Genomic DNA, 25,394 nt, shown 5'->3' with positions numbered 1-25,394 from the left:
GATGAGTGGAAAACCACGATGTTCACGCCACTGGGCTCTTTTGAATATCTGGTCATGCCCTTCGGTTTGCAAGGGGGCTCAGCATGCTTCCAGGCCTTCATGCACCACGTCCTGGGGTCCCTCCTCTTCAAGAAATGCCTGGTCTTCCTGGATGACATCCTTATTTACTCCAATGACCCAGAGCAGCATGTGCAGGATGTCAGGGAGGTGTTGCAGCGTCTGAAAGAGAACCACCTGTATGTGAAGCTGGAGAAATGCAAGTTTCACACCAGGGAGGTGGACTTCCTAGGTTACAAGCTGTCAGACGAGGGGCTAGCAATGGATAAGGACAAGGTGCAGGCCATCCTGGACTGGCACAGCCCCAGGACGCGCAAAGATGCCCAACGCCTACTAGGCTTCGCCAACTTTTACAGGAAGTTCATCAAGAACTTCTCTCGCGTTACGGCTCCCATCACGGACTGCCTAAGAGGCAAGCAGAAGTTCAGGTGGACTCCAGAGGCGCAAGCAGCGTTCGAAAGCCTCAAGAGGGTTTCGCTTCCGACCAGAACCTGTTCCACGTGGTGCAGGATGCGCCCCTACGCGTGGAAACCGACGCTTCAGACAGGGCTTTGGGAGCGATCCTGTTGCAACTGGATGCCAACAGAGAGTGGAGACCCTGTGCCTTCTTCTCCAGAAAGCTGACCCAGCCAGAACGCAATTACACGGTGTTTGATAAGGAGCTTCTCGCGATCCACGCTGCGTTCCAGCATTGGAGACACTTCCTTGTGGGCGCCAAGCATCCCATTCAGGTGTGCACGGACCACAAGAACCTGGAGTTCTGGAGAACGGCCAGGGTGCTCAACCAGCGGCAGATACGATGGGCAGAGTTCTTCTCGCACTTCAACTTCTCCATCCACTACATACCGGGGGAGCAGAACGTCAGGGCGGATGCCCTCTCCCGCAAGCCGGAATACATGGAGGAGGAGTTGCCACCAGCACCCCGGCACATTTTCCCCCAGTCCGCATGGGCCTGCGGAGCAGCAGTGGTAAGCGAGGCAGAGCTCACAGAACTGACGGCAGCAGATGAGTTCGCCACCCCTGTACCTGCCCACCAAACAGCTAAGAGGTAAGGTCCTCAAGCAGATGCACGACAACCCGACGGCGGGTCATTTCGGAAGGGACAAAACCACTCACCTAGTCATGAGACACTTCTGGTGGCCAGGAGTGCGGGAGGATGGTCGAGATTATGTAAGGGGCTGTGACACCTGCCAGCGAGCAAAGGTGGTCAGAGCGCCACCAGCAGGGTTGCTGGAGCCATTAGCCACACCGCACAGGCCGTGGGAAGTAGTGTCCATGGACTTCATCACAGACCTGCCGTCGTCCAGGGGCAAGACCGCAGTGTTGGTGGTGGTGGACCTCATGTCCAAAATGTGCCATTTTATACCGTGTGCCAGGGCGGTCTCGGCAGAAGAGACGGCCAAACTGTTTGTTGACCACGTATTCAGACTGCATGGATTGCCTTTAAGAGTTATTTCAGATCGGGGCCGCCAATTTGTTTCCAGGTTCTGGCGGCGGCTAATGAACCTCCTTCAGGTGGAGGTCAGCTTGTCTACGGCTCGGCACCCGCAGACCAATGGACAGGCGGAGCGAGTCAACGCCATTCTGCAGCAGTACCTGAGATGTTACGTCAGCCAGAGGCAAACGGACTGGGTGGATCGCCTGCCACTGGCAGAGTTTGCCTACAACAATGCGGTGCACGTCTCCACAGGGGTGTCGCCCTTTAAGGCCAACTACGGGCGCGACCTCAGATCTTTCCCGGAGAGGGAGGGGGAGGAGGAGGAAGAGGGCCCACAGGCAGAGGATTGGGCAGAGGACCTGGAGACGGTGCACCAGCAGCTCAGAGAACACTTGGAGAGGGCCAAGGAAGCGTACAAGAAGGGGGCAGATCGCCACAGGCGACCGGGGGAGGTCATCAGGGTGGGGGACAAGGTTTGGTTGTCCTCGGAAGGTCTTCCCACCAGGGGGCGATGCAAGAAGTTAGCACCCAGGAGGCTGGGCCCCTTCACGGTCACGCAACAGGTCAACCCGGTAGCCTTCAGGCTAGCACTGCCTGAGGACATGAGAGTGCACCCAGTGTTTCATAGATCCCTGCTGTCGCCGTACAGAGAAAGCACCAGGTTGCGGGACAGTGATCAGCCTCCAGAGGGAGGGGGGGAGACGGGAGACGCCCGACGACTCAATGAGGCAACGGAGATTTTAGACTCACGGAGAGGGGTGAGAGGGCTGGAGTACCTTATGGCATGGGAGGATACTCCGCCGTCCCACAATGAGTGGATACCGGCCACGGAAGTACCTGAGGAATTTTTAGTGGAAGAGTTCCACGCCCTTTTCCCCCACAGACCCAAGCCCTGGCACATGGAAAGGGAGGAGGAGGGGGAGGGGCGGGAGGAAGGGAGAACAGGCAGCAGCTCTCCATGGAGATGGGAAGCGGAATTTGAGGATACGGAAGAAGAGGTGTGGGTTTCACCAAGGTCGACTACGTCAGAGGCAGGAGAAGACTGGCAGAACATTTTTACTCCCACCAGCTCTGACGCCACAGACTTTTTGGGATTCCAGTCTTCTCAGGGGGAGAGGGAAAGATCGCCAGATTGGGGGGAAATTTTCACACCCACAGGCTCTGACACCACGGACTTCTTGGGGTTTCACTCGTCCCCAGCAAGCGGAGAGCCCTTAGGGAGGGGGGGGGAGAGGAGCCTGGGAGGGGGGTGGATGTGAGGGACAAGGGATACAGGGAAGTCCCTCCCATCTTAAGTTCCAGCCCATCCCCAAGCGCTGGAGAGAGTAGGGAGAGCTCTGCCTCTAGCGGAGAGTCAGGAAGTGGGGTCCGAGGCTCAGGCAAGGTTGCGGAGCCCATGCACCAGGTGGGACAGGAAGTGGGGGGCCCGGGGGGAAGGCCAATCCCCCCAACTCCCGAATTGCGACGCAAACGTAGGGGGAAGAGGTTGGGTCTCCCAAAGCTTCTGTGCTGGAAGAAAACGCGCCAATCGCCATTCGGAGGTTCTGACACCTCACCTTAAGGATGCATATTTACCACTCTGAACACTGTAAATAATCAGCACTTAATAAAAGCCTAAAAAGACCATGCTGGAGTCGTTACTCTAGAGTAGCCATATCAGGCCCCCTGACAGTATACAACCTCTTAACTTCACTATTTGACAGATGTATCTGCTTGATTCATATCACCATGGATATTGCAAATAGCACAGTTGTGTTCCCCCACATGTGTTTCTCCCATTCACTTCTGTAGAGGAATTTCTGCATGCATAGGAGCTTCATATAATTTGTTTATAAATTATATAAACAACCATAATTCAATAGCATAACTTCAGTTTCAACAACAGCCAATGAGCAGTAGCTTCAAATTAACCACCATTTAAAAACAATTTGCAACCCAACATAAAAAAGGTAACAGAATATTGCTTCATTTGCTGTTAGCTTCAGATACAAATAATAATATTTGGGCAGTTATATAACGAAGGTTAATCACACACCCCAAATATAGCCAACCCAACTTTCAATCTGTATGCTTAAGAATGAGATGTAATATTTCACCTTGCAGATCTCCAATGCTAATCCTTAACTATAATATCCCGACCATGAATGGCTTTGTTTCATTTTCTTCCTCTGAGAAAAAGGGGCTTTTGTTAAATCCTGTTACTGTACCTTGTACCATTGTATAGAAAGAATCAATTGATGATAGGTTTGAAGTAATGCTGACATCTTCCTCTCTGCTAGAAGATTCAATGTCGACTGTAATGGCCTTTTCCATCTCCCCATGCAGGTTGGTGACCACTCCCGTTGGAAATGTGACATTGGTTAATCGCCCCTCACTTTCGTAGCTAAAGCAGAAAAAGCAGAAAATAAAATGATAAGAAACAAGAACAAATTGTTTTTCTTCACATATTAAAACTAACAGAAAATATCAGATGGTAATATTGCTAAGGAATCCTTGGTTTTTGTGCCTGAGTTATGCACACTGAAGACTTCAAACAGGCTTTGAAGTTACTGAAAGCCTGTTTAACATACAGGAGCCTCAGTGGAAGAGAAAACAGATGGATCTCCAGTTCTGCATATTATTCTTTGAAGTGTGACCAAATCCTGCTGCACATCTAATTTGCTGTTTCAAAGGGAACATGTTTGGTGGGGATAAATTGCTTCACATTCCGAACTCGCTTCCCATAATCAGGCTAGATTTAGTTCACTCTTATGTGAATGTTATCTCAGGGGCTCTTGAGATTTTTTAGCACGGGCCTTATCGTCCTGTGAAGAGAGCAGACCTCCTCCACTTATGCTCTTCACTGCATCACATTCTCTGTATTACAAGGATAAGCTGTATTGGGAAACAATTATTCTCTGCTGCTACCCTGACATGCTTGGAGCAGAAAATCAAATGGAGCAAGCTGAAAACTACCCTTCTCCCTGATATTTCCCCCTTCCACCCCCTCCACCCCCCCCCCGTAATAGTCAGTCAGCATTCTATGGTCACTGAACATGCTCAGTAATTATTTCACTGTTCTTAGCTTCCTCACTTGCACACACCCTTTTCTTTTACTTTCACCAACTCCAGAAGAAGAAGAAGAAGAAGAAGAAGAAGAAGAAGAAGAAGAAGAAGAAGAAGAAGAAGAAGAAGAAGAAGAAGCTTTATCACTACCAGAAGGAGTCTCAAAGCGGCTAACATTCTCCTTTCCCTTCCTCCCCAACAACAAACTTCCTCTTGGACATGAGCAGTACTATTTTGTCTGCCTGTACTTGTGAAATAGAAGGAGCAAGTCGTTACCTTCCAACAATATTTATTTATTTAAAAGATTCCTTAGCTGCTTTGCATTGCAAATGTATTTCCAGAAGAGGGTGAAATTAAAACATTTCCAGATGGATTATACAATTACAATCAGCCAGCTAAAATAGCCATCAGTAATAGCACTGAACTCCACCAAAAGCCTGAACGAATAACCCTTTCTTGAGCTAGCATTAAATGACTTTAAAGAGTTGGCACCAGCCACATCTTGGTGAGGAGGGAATTCTAAAGCTGGCGTGCCACAATGCTTTGGGGTGGAGTGTTTCAGGATTCCAGTGGCAGTCAGCTTTTCCTATCAATAGTAAGCTGTCTTCCTTGGGCTGTGCTGGGTGGAATGCCCAATCCAATCTACATTAAAATTGTGGGTTTTTCCATTGGTTTCTAGGTGCAGCTCTCACTTCTGTTCCTGGACAGCAAGTAAACTTCTCAATGTAAGCTACCAAAGAGCATATACAGACAATGCGATAGTTCACTTTTTATATCTTTTCAAGATGCTCCATTCTGTTCTTCCTTCACAACAACCAGTCAGCATTCTGTAGGCACTTAGCCATCACTGGGATGTTTGGGGAGGGAGTGTTCACCTAGCCCCCAAATATTTTTCTAGTATTTCTGTAATCCAGGTTTTCCCTGAGTCTGCTGGTACTCTTGAATGTGTGTTTTGGTGGTGTAACTACAAGCACTTGAACACCTGAGACCAGTATGAATATAGATGATAGTGCCAATCACATTTCTTCTGTTTGCAACTGCATAGATCTGTTCAATATATAGTTATACATAATAGTGTCAAACAATATTTCTAACTGGCCTTGGCTTAGATGATGGAGACCAAATTCACTTCAGGACATGGCTTCTGTCCCTTTAAGAGCCCTGAAGGTGGGCAACTTTCAGCGGTTGTGGGATTCAAATCATTGTAAATTTCTGTGTTGGGGAAAAAGCAGCAGCTGTGTAATGTCTGCTTGCAGAGCTTTATCAAATAATGAACTCCCTGGTCCTAAACAGAACATTAACAACATTGTTAACACAATAATGGGGCTCTTATATATGTAATTAGATTTAAAAATAAAATAAGGAATTTCAAAAAGGTGGGCAGACTTGAGAGATGGCTGTATTCTCCCTCTCTGTAGGCTAATGGACACTTAAGTACCATGTTCCCTTACTCTAATAATCTTCTTCCCTACATTTGCAGTTGGTTTCTGGACCTGCAGCGGATACACACTTTAAAGTACTTTAAAGCTCACATAGTGATCGTGTGAGCATCATTGGAGTGTTCAGTGTGCTTATTGAAGTGCACATCTCATCTGCAAGTCTCACAGGGTCTATGTTCATCATCTGTACGATTCCAAATTCAACTTACAAGGTTAGACTGGTAGCTCATCTGCAGATGATTGGGGTTTGCTGCATAAAACCCAGTACAGCTTTTACATTCCCATTTTTTCTCATGGCCACTTCCTATATTTCTAGTTTAGCCTTAAATTCTACAATTAGTCCTACAGAAAACTGTCAGATGAATTGCTCCTACTTGGTCCCATTGTCTCAGGTTCTTACCAGCATTGGAACATTCACAGTACACTGAGAGACACACTGCATTCCTTTCTGCAGCTCTCACGCCAGTTTCCAACCCTTGAGATTACAGATATTATCCTGCCTTATAACAAACAGTTAACAGAATGAGAGGATCCTCGTATTTCTATTTGAGAATGACATGGCTTTTCTTTAGAACCCAATATGGGTAGCAGCAATCCACAGAAACTAGGTAAGATTTTCTCAACAAGTCAAAGTGAGTGAAAAATGGTGATGCCACTTTTCATACTTAAAACGTCAAATTTCAGAACAGACTCTGTTATGAAGTTGCTCTTGTAGAAACTAACAATTTCTATTTTTCTTGAGCCAATGGCAGTGTGTCATGTGACAATTCCTTTGTAACTTCCAGGGATACATTTCAGTGTTAAAAGCATCGATTCCCAACTTTTCAAGGTCTTACTAAGTAATTCTGAAGCTAGTACTGACCACTGTCAGTTCTGTTTTGTTGACCAGTTTAATTTCTTGTTCCTTTTCACTGTGATTCAAATATGAATCTTTTCCATGACAAACAATTTCCACAACCAGCACATCTAAGGCTGATCTAAAAGCTTTACACAGCCATTAATCACATATCCCATTTCATAAGAGGCTTTCAATTTTTAATTGTGTCACACAAGATTTAAAATATATTGCAGTTGTACCTTATTAAACTTGTAGTCATTTTTATGCCTTTACGTAAGCTCTATTTTTTTCCTGTGAGAGCTTTATCTTATAGGTAGCAACCATTCACAGATTGATTTCTTGCTCTTCGTAAAACAATTTCTGATTGCTAACTACAAGACTTTTGTACAAGGGCAACCTGTCAGTGGTAATGATGATCACCGTCTCAGGCATTTGATCTTTTACTCCCTTAACTACTGAAATTCTCTCTTCTGAGGTCCATCCCCTTACTTTTTAAATTACATTCCCACCCAATTTGTTAGTTTTCCTAATCTATACTCCTGCCTTTCACGTTGTTCTGTTATAATTTTCAGAACACCCTGAAACCACAGGAGAAATATGTCTCAGATTTAATTTGACAACTATGAAATATGTCTGATTTCACATCAAATGCTTTTTACTCTCTGCCCCTGCTTATTATGTGTTTATGTGAGAAGATAAATAGCTCTTCTGTCAAACAAAAGGCAGGCTTCTATGTCATACACCACCACAAATATTCCCAGGTACTGCTCCTTACAGGCAAAACAGCAATAAACAGTGGGAGAGCAAAGCTACTTATTTCAACAACATCCCTCCCTCAACGCGCTGTGATTGGAGAGCCCTGGTAAAACCAGTTGCTCTGATTACAAGCTAAATTTGTCCATCACAAAGGAAATCTCTCCTCGCCCTGGCATTTTCCTTGTATGGAAAGCTTAGAGACACAGTTTTGCTTTTAGCAGACACAATGACTATATTCACACATCCTTTTATTTTAGAAACAACGAATATATCTCACTTCTTCCAAACTAACCTGAAGACAGAGCTACCACAGCAATAGAAATTATAAAGGGGAAGAAATGGCAGCATAAGAGACAGTGAGGCCAAACATCATTTCACTGTGGGATTTTCAAGTTTGTTCTTTTGAACACAGTTGCCCAAACACAATTAAGAAGAGTCCTATTTTTCTTGAATGATTCATGCAAGCCATTGCATTCTGCAATGTGATAAAACCTTTGCAAATAGAATAGAAAGAATGTTAACTTGCCAGAGTAAAATGATAATGCTTCACAAAAAAACCCTGATCTACTTAATGTTCATCGTAGCCTTGTAGAACAGGGAATACCAAAGCAGAAAGAAAATACAAATTCAGTTACTGAACACTGAAGAAGAACAGATTTGCAAATTTGGGGCAGAACTGGGGATGTGAAGGTAGTAGCACAGCAAGAATGTGGGAAAATTGAACAACTAGATGCACATTGAGTGTAGGAGCTACAGAATACATCCTCAGTCTAGTCTGATCCGGCAACACTCTTCGGATGTGATGCAAAATTTATGGGTTTCAATGCTGCCCATTAAAAAGCTCAATGCTCAGATAAAAATAGCATGGGAAAAGTCTACGCTGAATGATATCTGATACCTGTGCTTTCTTCATGGAATAAGCCTTTGGGGGAGGGGAGAACATTCAAATCAAACTTGCATCCACCTGTCACCCTTGGAGTGGAAGTGCAGTCCAGGAGAAGCTTTACCACCCTGTTGCATGTGAAAACTGGGCCAGGGTCTCTGATTTTGACAGGGTCAAAGCTAATTCTTTATTGAAAAAATGCCTCCCCCCCCCCCGGCCTCCCAGTTGTTATGATCCTATGTAGCCTTGAAGAAATTGATTCATCAAATGAATCGATGTCTTCTCTTTTGTTGGGTTATTTCATCTGCCTAAATATGTTTGTGTTGGTAGGCAGATAGCAGCATGGGATAGAGGCACTTATCTGCCCTCTTGCCAATTTAGTCACTGCAGTTTATGGCCAGTGGAGGGGAGCACGGCAGCTGGGAGGGTGGCTCATTGTAGCGGCAGGACCACTGGGTTGCTGCTATGTTTGCACCATTTTGATCCCCCTTATCCTCCCCAGTAAGCAGCAGTGATTCAACTGTTGAAACATTAGTTAATCACTTCTGCCCCACAATGCCATCTGCTACTTAGTTTGGTAAATTATGAGCCTGTTTCTAACTGTAAAAGTCTATCATATTGCTTTAAGTTGATGATGTTTCACAGTCGAACATGACTTTTTCACATCTCCTTCTTTGGTTTTGTAATGTATTGGACAGTTTGATTTGTGAACCACTCCAGGATTTTCTACATTAGGAGCGGTATACAAATGGACCTTATAAATAAATGAATAAATAAATAAATAAATAAATACACACATACATACATACATACAAACAAACAAAGAGATTGGGAATAAAAAACTTGTGTGAAGGCTTATTTGCATAATCATTTATCTCAACATGACAGCCTCTTCCCTCCCTTCCACTTTTAATTTGCTTGTATGGTCAACACACAAAAAAACAATGTGACATGACATAATCAATCAGAGCTGCTAAATGACATATATTACCTTGCCACGCCAGCATACTAAAAATGTGCATTTGTAATCAAGTGGATAATAACAGCAATTTGTTATTAAATAATTATCCCATAATCACCATCATATTGTAAAATAATGTAATAAGAAAGCACTAGGAGGGAAGGTTGCCACCCCCTAACCAAGTCTGAGTGCCTGAAGAGACACCACCCAGAGAGTGAGTTTTCTCTGCCACTTCTGATGACCTGCCCTCCACTTCCCTTCCCTGCAGTCATGAACAGAGCCAGTTTTGCCCCACAGCAGGTGTATGAAGCAGACAGAGCAGCATCAAGTGATGCTATTCCTAAAGTCATTGCCCTGGAGCTGTAAAATCAAAACTGTTGTCTTCAAGTTAGGATCCTGATGGTTGTGATTTTATTGAGGATTATCAATAAAATGCAAATCTCTCATACCCTATTCCTATGACTAATCAAGAATCCTAAGTACAAATACTGCCTCACAAAGGGTCCTCCTTCATTTTCCCCAGCATTCCTGAATTGTGAGGTTCAAATGAAATGTTCAAAATGTGCCCTGGAAAGAAAGAAAAAAAAATCCACAATATTTCAGACTGGAGGCAAAAAGTGTATTTCAAAGCCCTGAAGCCTTTTCAGATGAATTCCCTCTGGCACATTCCTCTGATATACTGAAAGGGACGATTCTGTTGATCATACCCTTGGCAGTGTTACTATTCTGGCATTATGACACCCTGGAGATTTCTGCATGCCAGAAAAATACCCAAGTCCTCTGCATTTATAATGGAGGCTTTATAATTGTGCTCAGATCCTTTCAAGAGCAGCCAAGTGCTAAAAGTTTGTGGATGAAAGTTACAGTGATTTTTTAAAAACCAACTATTAAGGTTTCAGGATGTCCCACAGTTCAAGGGAGGGTATTGTATTTCATAGCAGAACTCCACAGAGCAGTTACAACAGTGCCAGTGTCTAGTCTTTGAAAGCTTTATCTGAAAATTTAATAAGTAATTGTGTGTTTTAACTTATCACCAACTCTTTGGATCTAACTTATAGTGAGTCTTTTGGGGGAACCTCAACTGACTGCCAAGAAATTCCTTATCTGAGAAAAGGAATACCTAGAGCACTCATACATCACAAAAAAACGGCTAACCCTACCAGTTTGGATGTTACCTTTTCTTTTGTGTGTGGGTGGGTGGGTGGGGGGGAAGAGAGACTCAACTTGGTTAGAGTTGCAGTCACACATTACTCTCCCATGGACTCACTGTGGGAAGAAAGTTATGTGGTTGTACTGTAGTTTCTTATGGCATCTTCCTGATGCTGCAACTGTAAATCACAATCTTTTGCAAGTAGAGATCAAAGAGATTGAGTAGGGTACTGCACTCAAATGAAGAAGCCCCAGCCCCCCTGACAGGGGTGAGCATTGCCGGACCCCTGGATACTCCTGTTCCTCAGCCGCTTTGGTCACCTTCCCATCCCCTTTTGTGTTGTGTGTTTTAGTTGGTAAGCGTGCCCTGTTTTAATTGTGTGTGCATAAGCTGCTTTGGCTGAATAGGGGTTCAAAACACTCCAAATAAATAATTGGTTATGGGCAAGATGTGTAAAAAAGTGTAAGGCAAGATGTATTTCTAAACTTCTTTTTCTACACTGGGTGTGGTGTTTTATGCAGCACCAGAGTCCCCTACAACTGTTGTATAGCTTATATTCCTTTGTAGAATTATGACCGAATTATCACAGATTTAATTGCATCTACCAAACATAATTTTTCACATATCACATTTTTACCTATGTAAAGTTCCTTTTGTGTGTGTGTGTTAGAGAAAAAAAGTTGCACAGGTGAGGTGTAATAATGCAAATGCTTAATTTTCTGTAAGTCAGAAGCAGAAACATCTGCAGCATGAAGTAACCAAAGCTGAGCTTGGTGGCCTTTGCAGCAAAATGAGCGCAATCCAAAAATAGCTGCAATCCAAAACGTATATACCAGGAAGTAAGCCCCACTGGCCACAATAGGACTTACCTCTCAGCAAACATGCAAAGGGGTTGTCAATAAGTAGCTACAAAAATCCTAGGCTGACTACACTGTTTACATTACTCTTTATAGCTGAAATGTTTATGAATTCATGTAAGTGTTTTAGATGGTAGAATTATCATTTCTTTGTTGGCAGTCTCCTAAGACTCTTACAGTGGACTAAATATTTAAACTGAATTTTCATGTGGAGTCAAACATTTAGTTTGTATTTTATTTTCATTCTGGGTCACAGGTACAGGCATTTTGGCATAATTTTGATTATATGCAGTTGCTGGGAGAAATCATCCAAAAAGTACAGCTTTAACGACATCAGCAATACCAAACAGTGCACTTCATCTTTCCCCCCTGAAAGAAGTGTTTGTTTTGCATGTTTTTTAGCTCAAGGAGAGCATGATTCTGTCACCGTGTGTGTTTGGGTGCAAAAGATTCAATTTGCATGAAAAGGTAAGCTTTTAAGGATCTTGCAGCACAGGGCAGGCTGAGATAGCTCAGTTTGTAAAGCATTTGGCTCTTAACCTCAGGATTGCTCAAAAGCTTTCTGCATTGCAGGAAGTTGGAGTAGATGACCCTCACGGTCTCTTCCAACTCGACAAATTCTATTATTCTAAGTTGTAGGTTTCTTGCCAAAAAAACTCTACCAGCACAAGCAAGGTGTGGCCTCCAACCTGCTATTCAGCTCATATGGGATCACATTAGAATGTAAATGCCCAACCTTCCTCTGGTTCTAACTTAAATCAAAGCCACACTGTACCACCTATTAATTAGATATGAGAAAGCAGAGATTTCAGGAGGCTCATCCAACAAGTACTGCAAATCTCACCACAACCTAGGTGGCAAATAAAAAAACACACCTACTGTCACATTTGTATACTGCACTTTACAACACATTTAAAATGTTTTCTTTGCAGCTGTATAGCTGAGTTTCTAGACACCCATTTGTTAAACAACAGATTCTTTTGGGCACACATCTGAAAATCGCCCTTTCAGAACCACCTCTTTGTACAATTAGCTTTCCCCACCTAATTCCATCCCCTGCATTCTCCCACAAGCAGCAGTCCCTCCTTCCCTTCTCTTAAGTTAGTAAGCTCCTGGGTAGTATCTGCCTTACAATCAACCACTTCTCCAGTGTTCAGACAGAACATAAGCAATGATCAGTACTAATTATCTGTCTTTAAATCCTCCTCTGCTGTCTTTTCAGATTTACCATGAATTTTCACTCTCCCTCCTCTCCTACTGTGTTAGAGACCTACTCTCATCTCCTCTTTCTCTCTTCCTGGGAACACTTCAGTAGTTATTCCCATGAGCGTAGCCAGGATTTTTGTTAGGGCCAAAGTTGTTGAACTTTCTTTGCCCCCCCCCCAGCTATGCCCATGGTTATTCCCAGAATTCTTAATAATAATACAGTTCCTAGGATTCTTTGACAGGTAAATTAATGGTGTGTATATAGCTTTCCTGATCAAGGTGGAAGAAGGGGGAATCTCCCAAAACTGGGCTTGAATAACTTAATATGGAACTTCAAGGAAGGAATATCCCCCCCCCACCTTCCCCCAGCAACCCAACTCATCTCACATTGCTCCAGAGAAGCTTTGCAGGAGCTGCAGCAGGCCAAAAGTTTTCCTCCATGAAACTTCCTTAACATATCATAGGATCCAAGCCAGCATAAACAAAATGCCCAGAGCTATGGTTTTGATCTGTGGGTTACTGACAGCATGTGCAAACAATGTGCACTCAGTTTGTGTCTTTTCTAATTATTTTCTTTCTTTATTAAATTTACATTCTGCTTTTCCTTCCAAAGAAGTCCAGGGTGGCAAACAAGTGATAAAACAATAAAAGGTCTGCTACAAAACCTGATAGCTGTAAGCCTCTTAGCAGATCCACATCATACATTTAATGCAGATCCAATGCACATTTAAAGCAAAAGAATCTTGGGGACTATAACTTGCCCCTCAGAGTTACCACAATTCCCAGAATTCTTTGGGAGAAGTCATGTACTTTAAACACGTGTGTACATTGTTTCCTGAGGTAGACGGATGCCAACCAATGTCTTCATTTCCAGGTCGTGGGCTTCCCAGGAGGCATTGGCCTGGCCACTGTTGGCAACAGAATGCTGGGGCTGCTCAAACTTGGAAGTTTTCACAGAATCTGCATGCTGACACATCCACATGTGACCATAAAATGCCACCGTATCTCACCCCATCTCCAATTTAATTTGGATTTACCATTTCCATGGAAAATCCATTATTATTTTTAAATAAAAAACCCTGTTTCCAGCAACACATTTGTGATGTCTGAATGACCCATTTGCAGTATTAAGCCCCCATCTAGAAGGAACCTGATGTTCTTGGGAATTGCTTTTCTCAGCAAAATACAAGGAAAGGCGAAGACTGTGACTCTATGTATCTTGACGAGAAAAGCAGCAATTTAAATATTCATATCCTTCACAAGGCAGAAGAACCAGAGTGCAAGCAGTAGCATATGAAGGAGCAACAAGATTAGGGACATTTCTTTTAACCTACTGCAGGGCAACAAAGTGTAGTTTTTGTGCCATCTGCCCCAGCACATCTTACAGTATTAACTGCCAGATATGACCAAAGGCTGGTTAACAATCTACCATTTTTGTATCACTCTAATGGACTGAAATGAACCAGCTTGGTTACGAGGCTGGTCTAAGGCATCAAACAGGGCCTTTCAGCAGGCAATTGAACATCTCTCTCACACAGACCAGAGGTTCTATATTTAACAAAGCTGGGCAACTAAAATGGCTCTTTAACCAGAAAGTAATTATTCAGTTCATGAAGCACACTGCTGTAAATCCTCCCTAAGATTCAAAAAAGGCAGACATATAAGTCACTTGATACTGAATAAAATCTTTTAAAAGGCCACATAGAAGCCATTAAAGTACATTCAGAAGTCCTCAGCTATTTCCCTAATGGGATTAAAACAGCCACACAATAACTACAAGAAACACGAGGAGAAATTACTGCTAGAAATAAAACGCTGGGGTCTCTACCAGGCAGAATGAATGCCAGTGTGCTAAAGATGCCAGCTGTCCTCAGCAGACACATTTGTTCTGGAAATGCCTTTCCCTCTCTTTCATTCTCCACCTGGTCCAACTCACAAGCTGGAAGACAGGGTTATTGGGTACATAAAAACAATTAAACCTTATTTACTGGATTGCGATAAACAAAGCACACCAGATTTAAATCATTTAAACAGAAAAGCCACAAGCTAACGAAAAAGTATCCTCAGTTTTGAGCGATGTTTAACATTGTTGGTCATTCTAATGGACCCATAACATTTATACAGCCCTGTGCCCTCAGAGTGGCCACTTTTTTCAATTAGTCTTGACAACAATGAGATCAATGAACATTGTGCAGGAATGTCAGATTTGGTGAACTTCAAATCCCACATTAATTCTTATGGCTACGGTTTGTTTGTTTTTATAAAAAAAAACAGTTAAAAATATATGCTTCCAACAAAATTGATGAAATCTTTCATAACCTTAACATATCCAACGGCTATATATTTATTCCCACTGGAGAAGGGATTCCCACTTGCTATTAACTTGGGATTTTACCGTTCAGCAACAGAAAAAACATTTATAACTCTTGACGAATAAGAAGTACATTTATTGCCCCAGGCTGAATAATCTCTCATCATTATGTTTCTACATGCTTTTGGCAGGGCCAGAAAAAGAGAAAGATATGCAATGATGCACAACATGCAGTACAATACATCAGGTGTGCACTAATGCATTGGGACTAAACTTACCATCATAATCCTTTCATTTGTAAATCATTATAAAAATACATTTTGTATGCCAGCGGTTTTGTGCAACTTGGTGTACTTTTATTTGAATTCAGTATTTTCAGTTCAGCTCCTCTTCACTTCCATTAAACAGCTTCTGCTACTTTTGCACCTCTAATGAGATGGAGAGTGGCCAGAAGTGATCACACTAAACACTACTAAACAGTTCAGGGATCAGAAAATCTTTTGAATCCATGGGTAGATTTGCAAACTGAAGAAACTGATGTGGCTGCTACACACACTGCAACCTACTCTATTGGCTACAATGGAATGTTTTTTGCTAGGCCCCATCTAGTTGGGGCCCCTTTGGTGGGGAAGGGACCTAGTGGGCAAAGGCTTCTGCAGGTGCACCCTTGGGTGCCATGTTAATGACCCCTGATGCAGTGTCAACAAGCTGGCAAGAAGAAAAAGAGCTACAAATAAGCTTTGTAGCACGGAGTTGGAAAAATAAATAATGTAGATATGACAAAGGGGGAATGCCAAGACAAAGGCAGAGGACCCCATAGCTAATTCAACATTGCACTCTTCTAATTGTCAGACAAAATGATCCCCCCCTCTCTTCTCCTCGTGATACTATGAAGCCAAGCATGCCTCCTAAAAACAGTATATGGTTTTGTGTTACTTACTCAAAAAAAGTTGTCCATCCAGTCTCATCACTTTTTGTTGCTAAGAGTCCACTGTTGCCATGATAGGTAAACAAGACTAGCTCCTGTCCTTGGGCTGTCATGCTTTTTAGACATCCATTGGTTCCTATAGTTAGCCAGATAACTTGGTTGTCAGGAGATACCACCCTCACTGGCATCCGGTTGGGATCTCGCCTTATACGAAGGGTATTTCCATTGCTGTCAGTTACAGCCGTGATGTCGTTGTCGTTACTGTAGCTAAAATTGTACAGATAGTCTCCTGTGACTAAACTCATCGTGTACTGATGGGTGCCGTTGACATCAAAGATGTAGAGTTCCTGATCGGTTGGAGAGGCAACTTCATAAAAATTCATTGAAGTCAGCAACGGTTTGTTCTTTGACACAGCTCGTATCCGAATATTTCCAAGATCAGCAATGTACAACGTTCCATCAGGTGATGCAGCTAAAGAAGATGGGGCATTAAGTTTGGCATCTTTAGCATAACCATCACCATTTTGGTAGCAGTCACAGTTAACATCATTTTTGCAATCACACTCAGAGGGTATTCCAGCAACTAATGAGATCTCTCCATCAGTTGTGACTTGTCTTATTCTGTTAATCTTTTTTTCATCCGTTTCTGTAATGTAAAGCACTCCACTGTAAGATACAGAAATAGCTGTGGCTGATTCTAAAGTAGTCTGTACGGCATGTTTCCCCACAGTGTACTCCACTCCAGGAACTTGGCAATGCATTGGCCTCCCAGCAGCAATACGGACTTGCCGATTTTCAGTAATCTGAAGAACTACGTTGTTATCTAACACATATATGGAGTTATCCATTGGATTGATAGCCAAATCCGTTGGCCACTCCAGACGCACCTTAAAAAATAAATAAATGGAAAAGCCAATTATTATCTTTAGCAAAGATAGTTTTCTAACCGATCAAGTGCTAGAGATACCACTTTTGAAACAGTTATCTGTTTGTCTGAAGTTACATAGAATTACACATATAAAAGGAAATGCGGTAGTCTAAATTATTGCCCCTAGGGTGAATATAAAGGAGGGGGTGGAAACAGGGAAACTGGAGTGCTGGAAACACTAAAACTGAATGCTAAAAACATTATAGAAATCAATAGAAAAAGTTATCTGCTGTTGAAAAATGTATCACAGAGTTCAAAACTGCAGACTAGAGGCATTAGTAGAAGTTGGTATTAGAAAGATTAGAATGTCAATACTTTTCTAATATATTTGCTGCTCCACTTGTATTTTATGACTGTACCTCTTGTAAATAATTATGGTCTTCTCTACTGTTCCTAAAATTTATTGTAAAAGTAGACATAAAGATACATTTTTAGGTGTACAATACTGATACTTATGTTCTTAGAATAAGCTCCTTATCATGAAGATATAGTATAAAAAACAGTTCAGGATGCTTCTAGACACCTGCTTATTCTAGGATTGGAGCCAAAATATATACAATACATGTCATCAAATTGCCAGTTGTATTTCCCCCCCATCTAATCCACTTTCCCAGGAAAAATCTGAAAAATACATAAATAAATACATCAACAAACAACCCATTTATGATATCTTAACTGTTTGAAAGGACCCTTTCTATGAATGTTTACTCAGAATTAAGTCCCCATTCGCCCTCAGCGTTGAAGAGAGTGGCCATTGTGGCCTGGTGCAGTCATGGTGGGGTGGGACTTCCTCCCCTCAGCTTCTGTCTCCTCTCGCCACAGTGACTGCTAGGACATGCTCGCAAGGTTCAGCAGCCAATTGCAAGCAGGTAGACCAGAGGGAGTACTTCCTCCTGGTCAGCTTTCTGGTCATCAAAGCCAGCCGTGCCGGAGCTCAGGCCTCAGTCGACATTGGATTCTCCACCCTCCATCCCTTGTTAATGTGGCTTAATGGGCTGTCGGAGGGAAAATGAGCATGGCCTTGTTGGGCCTTGCTATGGAAGTACATTGGTCACTATGTTTGGGGCCAGCGAGGAATTCTCCCTGCACACTAATTAGGCCTGTCTGCAGGGATTTGCGTGCATCAGAGCAATTAATGTAACTTCCTGGTGGATAATGCATTAGGTTGGATCAGTCTAGGAGGCCAGGGGATGGCACTCCTTGCTCTGCTGTCATGGACCCTGGGGTGCTACATGTCCAGACTTGCATCTTGGGGGCAGACGGGCCATGGTGTTCCCCCACCAGCGATCATGGGGGTCTCCTATATGTGATGCACATTGCAAGGTGACCTTAAGCCTTGATCAAACAGCAGTAACACTGGTTGATTTCAGGATACATTCCCAATACCTACTCCAGAAGCTGCTGACATCTGTTATCAATAGAAGTCGTGGCCTGATTAAATCCCAATACTGTTGTCTTGTGTTTTTATTGTGTGTATGCCCTCAACCTTGCCTCCACTGCCCCTGGGTCTGCAATGGTACTTATTTCAAGCAATCTCCCCTCCTGTCTTTAGCAACTGGTATTAAAAAGTATTGCTGCCTCCAACCCTGGAGGCAGAACATTAGCTATCATGGATAACAAACAGCCATCAATAGCCCTCTCCCCCATGAATTTTAGTCCTCTGTTGAGGCAATCTTGGTTGGTTGCAGTCACAGCCTCCTGTGGGAGGAAGTTTCATAATTTACCTATGTGCTGCGTTTAGAAGTACTTTCTTTTTATCTGCCTTGCATCTTCCAACATTCAGCATCACTGGATATCCATGAGTTCTAGTATTATGAGAAAGGGAGAACAACTTTCCTCTCTCTACTTTCTCTATGCCATGCATGATTTTTATAAACTTCTATCATGGTCCCCCTAAAACAACCAATAGATCTGGTTTTTAAAATACCTGACTGATGTGCATGCTGGTATCACATGTTAAAGGTCTTGCTGAAGTCAGATCATTTGAGCCAAGTAATGTTGATATTATTCCATTCTGGTCCACTTTCCTGATCATAGTCCCATCAACAAAGTAGATTAATCCATTTTTGTCTACTGCCACTCCTTGGGTAAAGAAACAAAACACAACACCAAGAGCGTGTTATTTGTTTTTGATAAAAACTATTAATCCTGTTTGTTCATCTTTTCCCACAAAGCCAGAAAATGGGTCTGAAAATATTAACAAATATGACAGGTTTTAAACATTACATGCAGCCTCATGAGGTTTAACTGGTTACAATTTAAATATTAATGTATGGTACTTTATTAGACATAGCTAGTACATTATAACAATATGTATGAAAGGAAAACATTCTGCTTGTGGGGGGTGAAATCCAACAAGCACTGCTCCTAATGAACTCATTTAACTTTGCAATTTGCTCAGTATGAAGTCTTTGTGGCGTAACTGGCATGTGAAAAAATATTTATAATGAATTATAATCGATGACTAATGTTCAGTGGGGTGGGGAACTAAAAACCTCACTTTCTGCAGTTATACTTTTGGATAGCTTTGCCATTCACAAACTGAAAACAAGCTTTTGGAAACACAGGACTGAATAAATAACTAGATAGCATGAAATGCTCTTGTGTGTGCTGACTGAACTGTGTTTTGCTCTTCATAAATTGACAGTTTCCTCCACCTTTGGGGCTCATGAGTGTCGCTTCTACAGCCTTGCCACCATCACCACATCTGGCTTCATCAAATGGAAGGCACTGCTCCCCAGTTCCTGCTACCACTTCAGCATTTTTTGTCAAGTCCTTTGCCCCAGTGAGTGACTTTGGACGGTAAATCCTTCGTGTGTTGGTGTCAGAAACATACAATTCTCCTGTGACTGGGTCAGTTGCAAGGTAGTATCTATGAGCCGGGTTACTGCTGTAGAAAGGGAAACAACACGTTTTAGCACAGTAAGCAATATTCACTATTACATTTCAAAAGACAGTCTATCAATTGGACTTGCAAAGCAAATAATTAAAGCAAGCAACCCCTGTTGCCATTCAAAAGTTAGAGTGAAGCCAGGCAGCCATAGCTGAGTGTGGTGGTAGTGATCTTAACACATATTCTTAGTCTTGGGGACCAACAGCTCTGAATGCAGCAAATCTGTGTTCAAACCATTTTTATTGCACTGCAGTGTCCATCTCCACTCCTAGTCATAATGGTATCAAAAAGTCCCAATGAAAACATGATATGCTTGCTTCTTACTTTCTGCAAAGCATTTTCAAGGGTGGGATGGGGAACAGAAAGCTGTTGTTTTAAACACTTTGTATGTTATGTGTGAACTCTGCTGACTTTGAAAAGAGAATGTGTAAGTGAAAATCAGTGGTTTTGTTTGAAGTAATTGTTTAATGTAATGCTGGTTAGTTAAAAGTTGGTTAGTGTATTGCTGTTTTGCAATCGAGAAACAGTCAAATTAATACATATTTTTAAAAGATGGGAGGAGTGTTGATGTATGGATTCTTCCACCTTGCGGAAAGGCAATGGAATAAACACCTTTTTGGTTCCTTTTAATTATATAAATGTGCAAACGTAATTTTGAGTATTACCTTCAAATCAACAGCACCAGATTAGATCACCCTATAGCCTATGTTTTTCAAATTGCTTCTATTTCACTAGCTATATTATTTCAAGTAATCTAGGCCACTTGAGTACATGATGCATAATATTCATAAACAGAAGAGACTGTTCATGCTACTGATTGGAAAGCATGTGATTACTGGATGTGATTTAACAGGTCAGATGGCATATATAAGAAGTAAGTTCAGTTTCTTGTTTTAAGTCATCTTAAATCATTGCAAACTTTCACATAAAACTACTGAATATGCTGGACCATCCTTCTATGGAATAAAGCCACTTTTCAAAAAACATAGAGCACATGACACCATAAACCTTATACAACTGAAACATTTCTCTCCTTCTCTCCTATGGAATGAGTAGCTCTAGAGAATACATTTGTTGCTCAAAGATACAATCCAGAACCTTAATTAGTTGCATCTATGACAGTGGATCTGAGTTATGGTGCTCAGAACTGAAATGAATATATAGATGGCAGCGCTAGTGCCTGCTCACACACAGAGCCCAAGTGCCACGGCAGTCAGTTGCATCTCTAATGTGTTTGCAAATGCAGTGCTAAAATGTATCTACCAATCTTGGTGATATCTGAACATCTGTTCACAAAACGTAGTGCCTCGTATTTCATAAATATAACACAGTGCTAATGTACTTCTGTTTGCAAAAGGCAACCGAGGCCAACATAAATAAGTTGTGAACAAATTACATCTTGGAGCATGGACATTTCTGAAGTATAGAACTAAAGCAATGTAACATTCAAAACAAAATAAAACAGCAGCAGAATAGGCATAAAATAAGCAACATGGTATAACAATGGTGTGAAAGAGCTAAAACCACTGAACATTTTTAACGACTGAAAAGCCCAGGAAATCATGAAGGTTTTCACCTGGCACTAAACTGGTGAGCCCCTATAGATAGGCTATTCAATTACTGGGGAGCCACCACGAGACTTCCGGTAATGGTGCGCTAGCGAGCGGGTCGGGAAAGAGAAAGCTCTGAACACCGCGGAGCTTAAACTGCAGACAGCGGTGATTTAAAGGGGGGGGAAAGCGCCTGAAACCCCCCCCTGATTACAAGGAAAGGGCACAAAGCCCTTCCCGAGGAAAAAAAAAGCGGCGTTTCTAAGGCAGAACTCAGCGGCGGCATCACTCGAGGTGGAGCTGCTGAGAGGAGCCCTCGCCACGGCGGCAGCAACAGTATCGGCTGCCGGCTACAAAGTGTCTGCAGACGCGGCACCCGAGAACTCGCCTAGCTAGCACCAAGACTCTTCGACGGAGAAAGAAAAAGATACACCGACCGTGAGTTATCTGAGGAATATTTGGAAGGGCTTAAACAAGATCACGGGCGGGTGACAAAGTCGAAGGAACTCGTATCGCACTGCTCTCAATCTTGCGAACGACAGCCCCGTGTCATAAATGAGAATCTGAAGGGGGATGTTAAAACAGACCACGGACTAGAAGGGATTAATCGCGGAGGGGACAAAGACGGATGGGAAAGACTCTTTTACTGACTTTATTGGATTAAAATCTTTGTCCCAAAATGGCGATTTGGATTGGTGCCAACACACGCTGATTCTTGACCAGGCTGGGATTTGGAAAGGAAGGGAGGGGAAGAACGGGGAGTGAGGATACGTGACGACGCGCATGGCAGAGAGATCAGGAGTCTGTCTCAGCGGCCAGCGGACAGCGCCTAATTAACAAGTAGGAGAGACCTCAAAGCAACCTGTTGCTAGGCAACGATCTTGCTAGCTGCAGTGGAGGTGGATAGAAGTTAAGCCAAGACAGACTCTAAAGGCGCACCTCCCCCCAGGCGCTTTTGGTGTACTCCTGACCTCTTCTTGCAACTTTTGTGGCTGGTGAAAACTTTAAAGATGACTTGCTAGAGGTGGGGGAAGGGACTCCCATAGGAAAGAAGCAGGACCCGTCGTGGCACAGAGAGATTGACTATAAATAGAGCATGCCTTTAAAGAAATATAAAGAGCAGCAAGGGAATTCAACAACAATGGCGGGGAATCAACAGAGAAGGCAATCAATGTCAACTCCCAGCGATAATGACGCCCTTGCCGACATAAAGGAATTAATAACAGAGATGAATAAATCCCTAAATGAAAAACTGGACTCTGTAGAATCTAATTTAGAATCTAAAATAGAAGGGAACTCCAAAATGATTGTAGAGTTGTCGGGCCAAGTTAAGGAACTGGCCGGAAAGAATAAGGAGTTGGACAAAGCGGTCAAAGACCTAGGAGTTAAGATGACAAAACAGGATGACGCAATAAAGAAAATTACTTTGGAAAATAAGGAGATTAAAGCAGCAAAAGAGAAGGAAGATGAAGAGAGACGGAAAATGGCCAAAATGCAAGAGGACTTAGCGGACCAGATAGCCCTTCTTGAAATGAAACAAAAAGAGCTGGTTCTACGGTTGCGTGGCGTCCCGGAGACGGCACACGAACAGATAGACGAAAAGATAATTAAGGGCTTGGCGGTCTGGCTGCAGGTCAAAGAAGAGGACTTAGCATTGGACGTGGACAAAATCTATAGAGTACGTTTGGACAGAGCTAGAAATATTAAAGGTCCGGGAGACTGTATGTTGTTTTTGAACTCTTTGTTCCTGAAGGACAAGATTCTACAAAAGAAAAAACATGAGAACTTAATAATTGAAGGGAAATCAATAGCAATATTTAAGGAAATTCCGAGAAGGTTTAGATCTAAAAGGCAGGCCTATAGGAATGTGACGGAGGCCCTGACAAAGCATGGAATCAGGTTTATTTGGGAGTTCCCTGAGGGGCTCACCTTTGAATTTAAAGGTAGAAAGAAGACTTTCAGAACGGTGGAGGAGGCAGAAAGTTTTTGTACTAGAAACAAGAAAGAATTGTTCAGAGAAAGGGAGGAGAAGAAAGACGAATTAGAATAATTATTTAGAGTATACAGTAAAATTAAGTAGTATCTGAGAGTTGAGGGTTCTCCCCTCTCCTAGTTGCAAAGAAGCAGCCCAAAAGTTTGATTGATTACCCTTGCATCATCCCTTGTAAGTGTTAGAGAAAAGATTGAGCTTAGTGTTATTCACACCCCTACCAATCCCCCCTCTGAAGGTTATTTTCTTTCTTTTTTTCTTTTCCTTTTTTTTTGACGTGGATATAAGAAATTAATTTTGGGAAATATTAAATAAAGTTATGGATTTTAATATTATTTCATGGAACATTAATGGCTTAAATGACAAATGTAAACGCAATAAGATAGAACGTATATTGAAAAAGAATTCGTGGAATATTATTGGATTACAAGAAACGCATATTTCTCAAAAACATGAAAAAATACTAGTTAATAAAAGATTGGGGACGGAGTTTATTTCATCGAATAAGAAAAAAAAAAGGAGGGGTGGTTATTTATGTGAAATCGAGCATCAAAGCTGAAAAATTGTTTCAGGACGATGAGGGTAGGATGGTGGGGGTGCGTCTACACTTGCCAGAGGGGAACTTAGTAGTAATCAATATCTATGCCCCAAATGGGTGCAAAAGGGAATTTTTTAAAAAATTGAGAGGTAAAATGGGGGAATATATAACTGATGAGGAAATAATTATATTTGGAGATTTTAATGGGGTAATACAGCCGGAATTGGACAGATCAAAAAATGGAAAGAAAGGAAGAGGCAGGCTACCGGAGGTTTTTTTGAATTTAGTGCAAAATTACGAGTTAGTCGATATTTGGAGAAGGGATAATGTAAGGGAAATTTTTTTTTCATATTACTCTGAGGCGAAAAAGGCGGCTTCAAGAATAGATATGATTTGGTTAACACCCGGTCTATTACAGAGGGCAGATAAAAGTGATATTATGACAAAATCTATCACTGACCATAATCCGATAATGGCCAGAATCAGAGGAACAAAGAGGAGATTTAATAGATGGAGGATGGACGAGAGAATCCTAAATGATGAAGTATTTGTTAAAAAAGTGAAAGAGTTATTAAAGGAATTTTATAGAAATAATATCTCAGAGGGAGTAGAGCTTGCGACGACATGGGAGGCGGGCAAGGCCTTTGTCCGGGGCCTATATATCCAACAAAAGAGCAGAGTTAAAAGAGAAAGAGAAAAATTTTTGGAGGAAATTAAAAAGGAAATTAGGGAGAAGGAAAAGGAGTTAGCAAGAAACCCTAAGGATGAGAAAGTGGGAATGAGAATTAAAGTTTTACAAAGGGAGATATCAATCTTAGTAGGCCAGGAGATTGAAAATAAAATTAAATGGGCTAGACAAAGAACATTTGAATGGGGAGGCAAAACAGGTAAACTCTTAGCATGGAAATTAAGGAAAGTACAGAAGGAGAGGCTGATTACAGGGATAATGGATAAAGGTAAAAAATTAACAAAAAGAGAGGATATCCAGAAATGTCTTACCCAGTTCTATCAAAAATTATATGAGAAAAAGGAAATTAACGAAGAAGAATTAGATAAATTTTTTGCTAAAAGAAATAGGCAGAAGATGAGTGAAGAAGAAATTGAGATGCTAAATAAACCAGTATCAATGCAGGAAATCTATGATTCTATCAGAAAGTTAAAAATAGGCAAGTCACCAGGGACGGATGGCCTGTCGAGTTTACATTATAAAGTATTCAAAGAGGAACTGGGAGGTACATATCAGAAATTAGTAAATGGAGTTATGGAGGGAGGGGTTGTCCCAAGATCTTGGCAGGAAGCCTATATCACATTAATACCGAAGGACGAGGAAGAAATTAAACAACCAGGGAATTTTAGGCCAATTTCACTTCTCAATGTTGATTATAAAATATTCGCAGACATCCTGGCAAACAGGTTAAAAAAGATATTAAATAGAATCATAGGTCAGAGTCAACAGGGGTTTCTTCCGGGTAGGAAAATGGCGAGGAATATAAGGATCCTTCTAGATTTAATAGAATATCTGGATTGGACACCAGGAAAAAAGGCGGCCTTTGTCTTTCTAGATATGGAGAAAGCTTTTGATTCGCTTGCATGGAAATTTATGAAAAAATCATTAACAGAATTGGG

General features: G+C 42.1%; 1 protein-coding gene and 1 long non-coding RNA gene across 5 annotated transcripts in view; one reads left to right on the top strand and one right to left on the bottom strand.

Moving 5' to 3' along the window:
- The window catches only part of LOC132592644 (uncharacterized), a 49,651-nt gene extending 45,768 nt beyond the window's left edge, over positions 1-3,883 (top strand). Inside the window, exon 2 of the long non-coding RNA XR_009558159.1 lies at positions 3,821-3,883. This is a non-coding gene — a long non-coding RNA (uncharacterized LOC132592644). The remainder of the gene's footprint in view (positions 1-3,820) is intronic.
- The window catches only part of LOC118083382 (teneurin-3), a 271,449-nt gene that overhangs the window by 24,022 nt on the left and 222,033 nt on the right, over positions 1-25,394 (bottom strand). For all 4 annotated transcript variants that reach the window (XM_060278721.1, XM_060278719.1, XM_060278718.1 and 1 more), the window contains 4 exons: positions 19,455-19,687; positions 18,725-18,879; positions 15,882-16,756; positions 3,703-3,878 (listed from right to left, as the gene is read on the bottom strand). In XM_060278721.1, coding sequence (XP_060134704.1) covers positions 3,703-3,878; positions 15,882-16,756; positions 18,725-18,879; positions 19,455-19,687 — 1,439 coding nt within the window. The remainder of the gene's footprint in view (positions 1-3,702; positions 3,879-15,881; positions 16,757-18,724; positions 18,880-19,454; positions 19,688-25,394) is intronic.

The sequence above is a fragment of the Zootoca vivipara genome, chromosome 9, assembly GCF_963506605.1.
Source record: "Zootoca vivipara chromosome 9, rZooViv1.1, whole genome shotgun sequence".
Classification (NCBI taxonomy): domain Eukaryota; kingdom Metazoa; phylum Chordata; class Lepidosauria; order Squamata; family Lacertidae; genus Zootoca; species Zootoca vivipara.
Note: the sequence above shows the minus strand (reverse complement) of the source record. Positions and strands in the feature narration are given on the sequence as shown.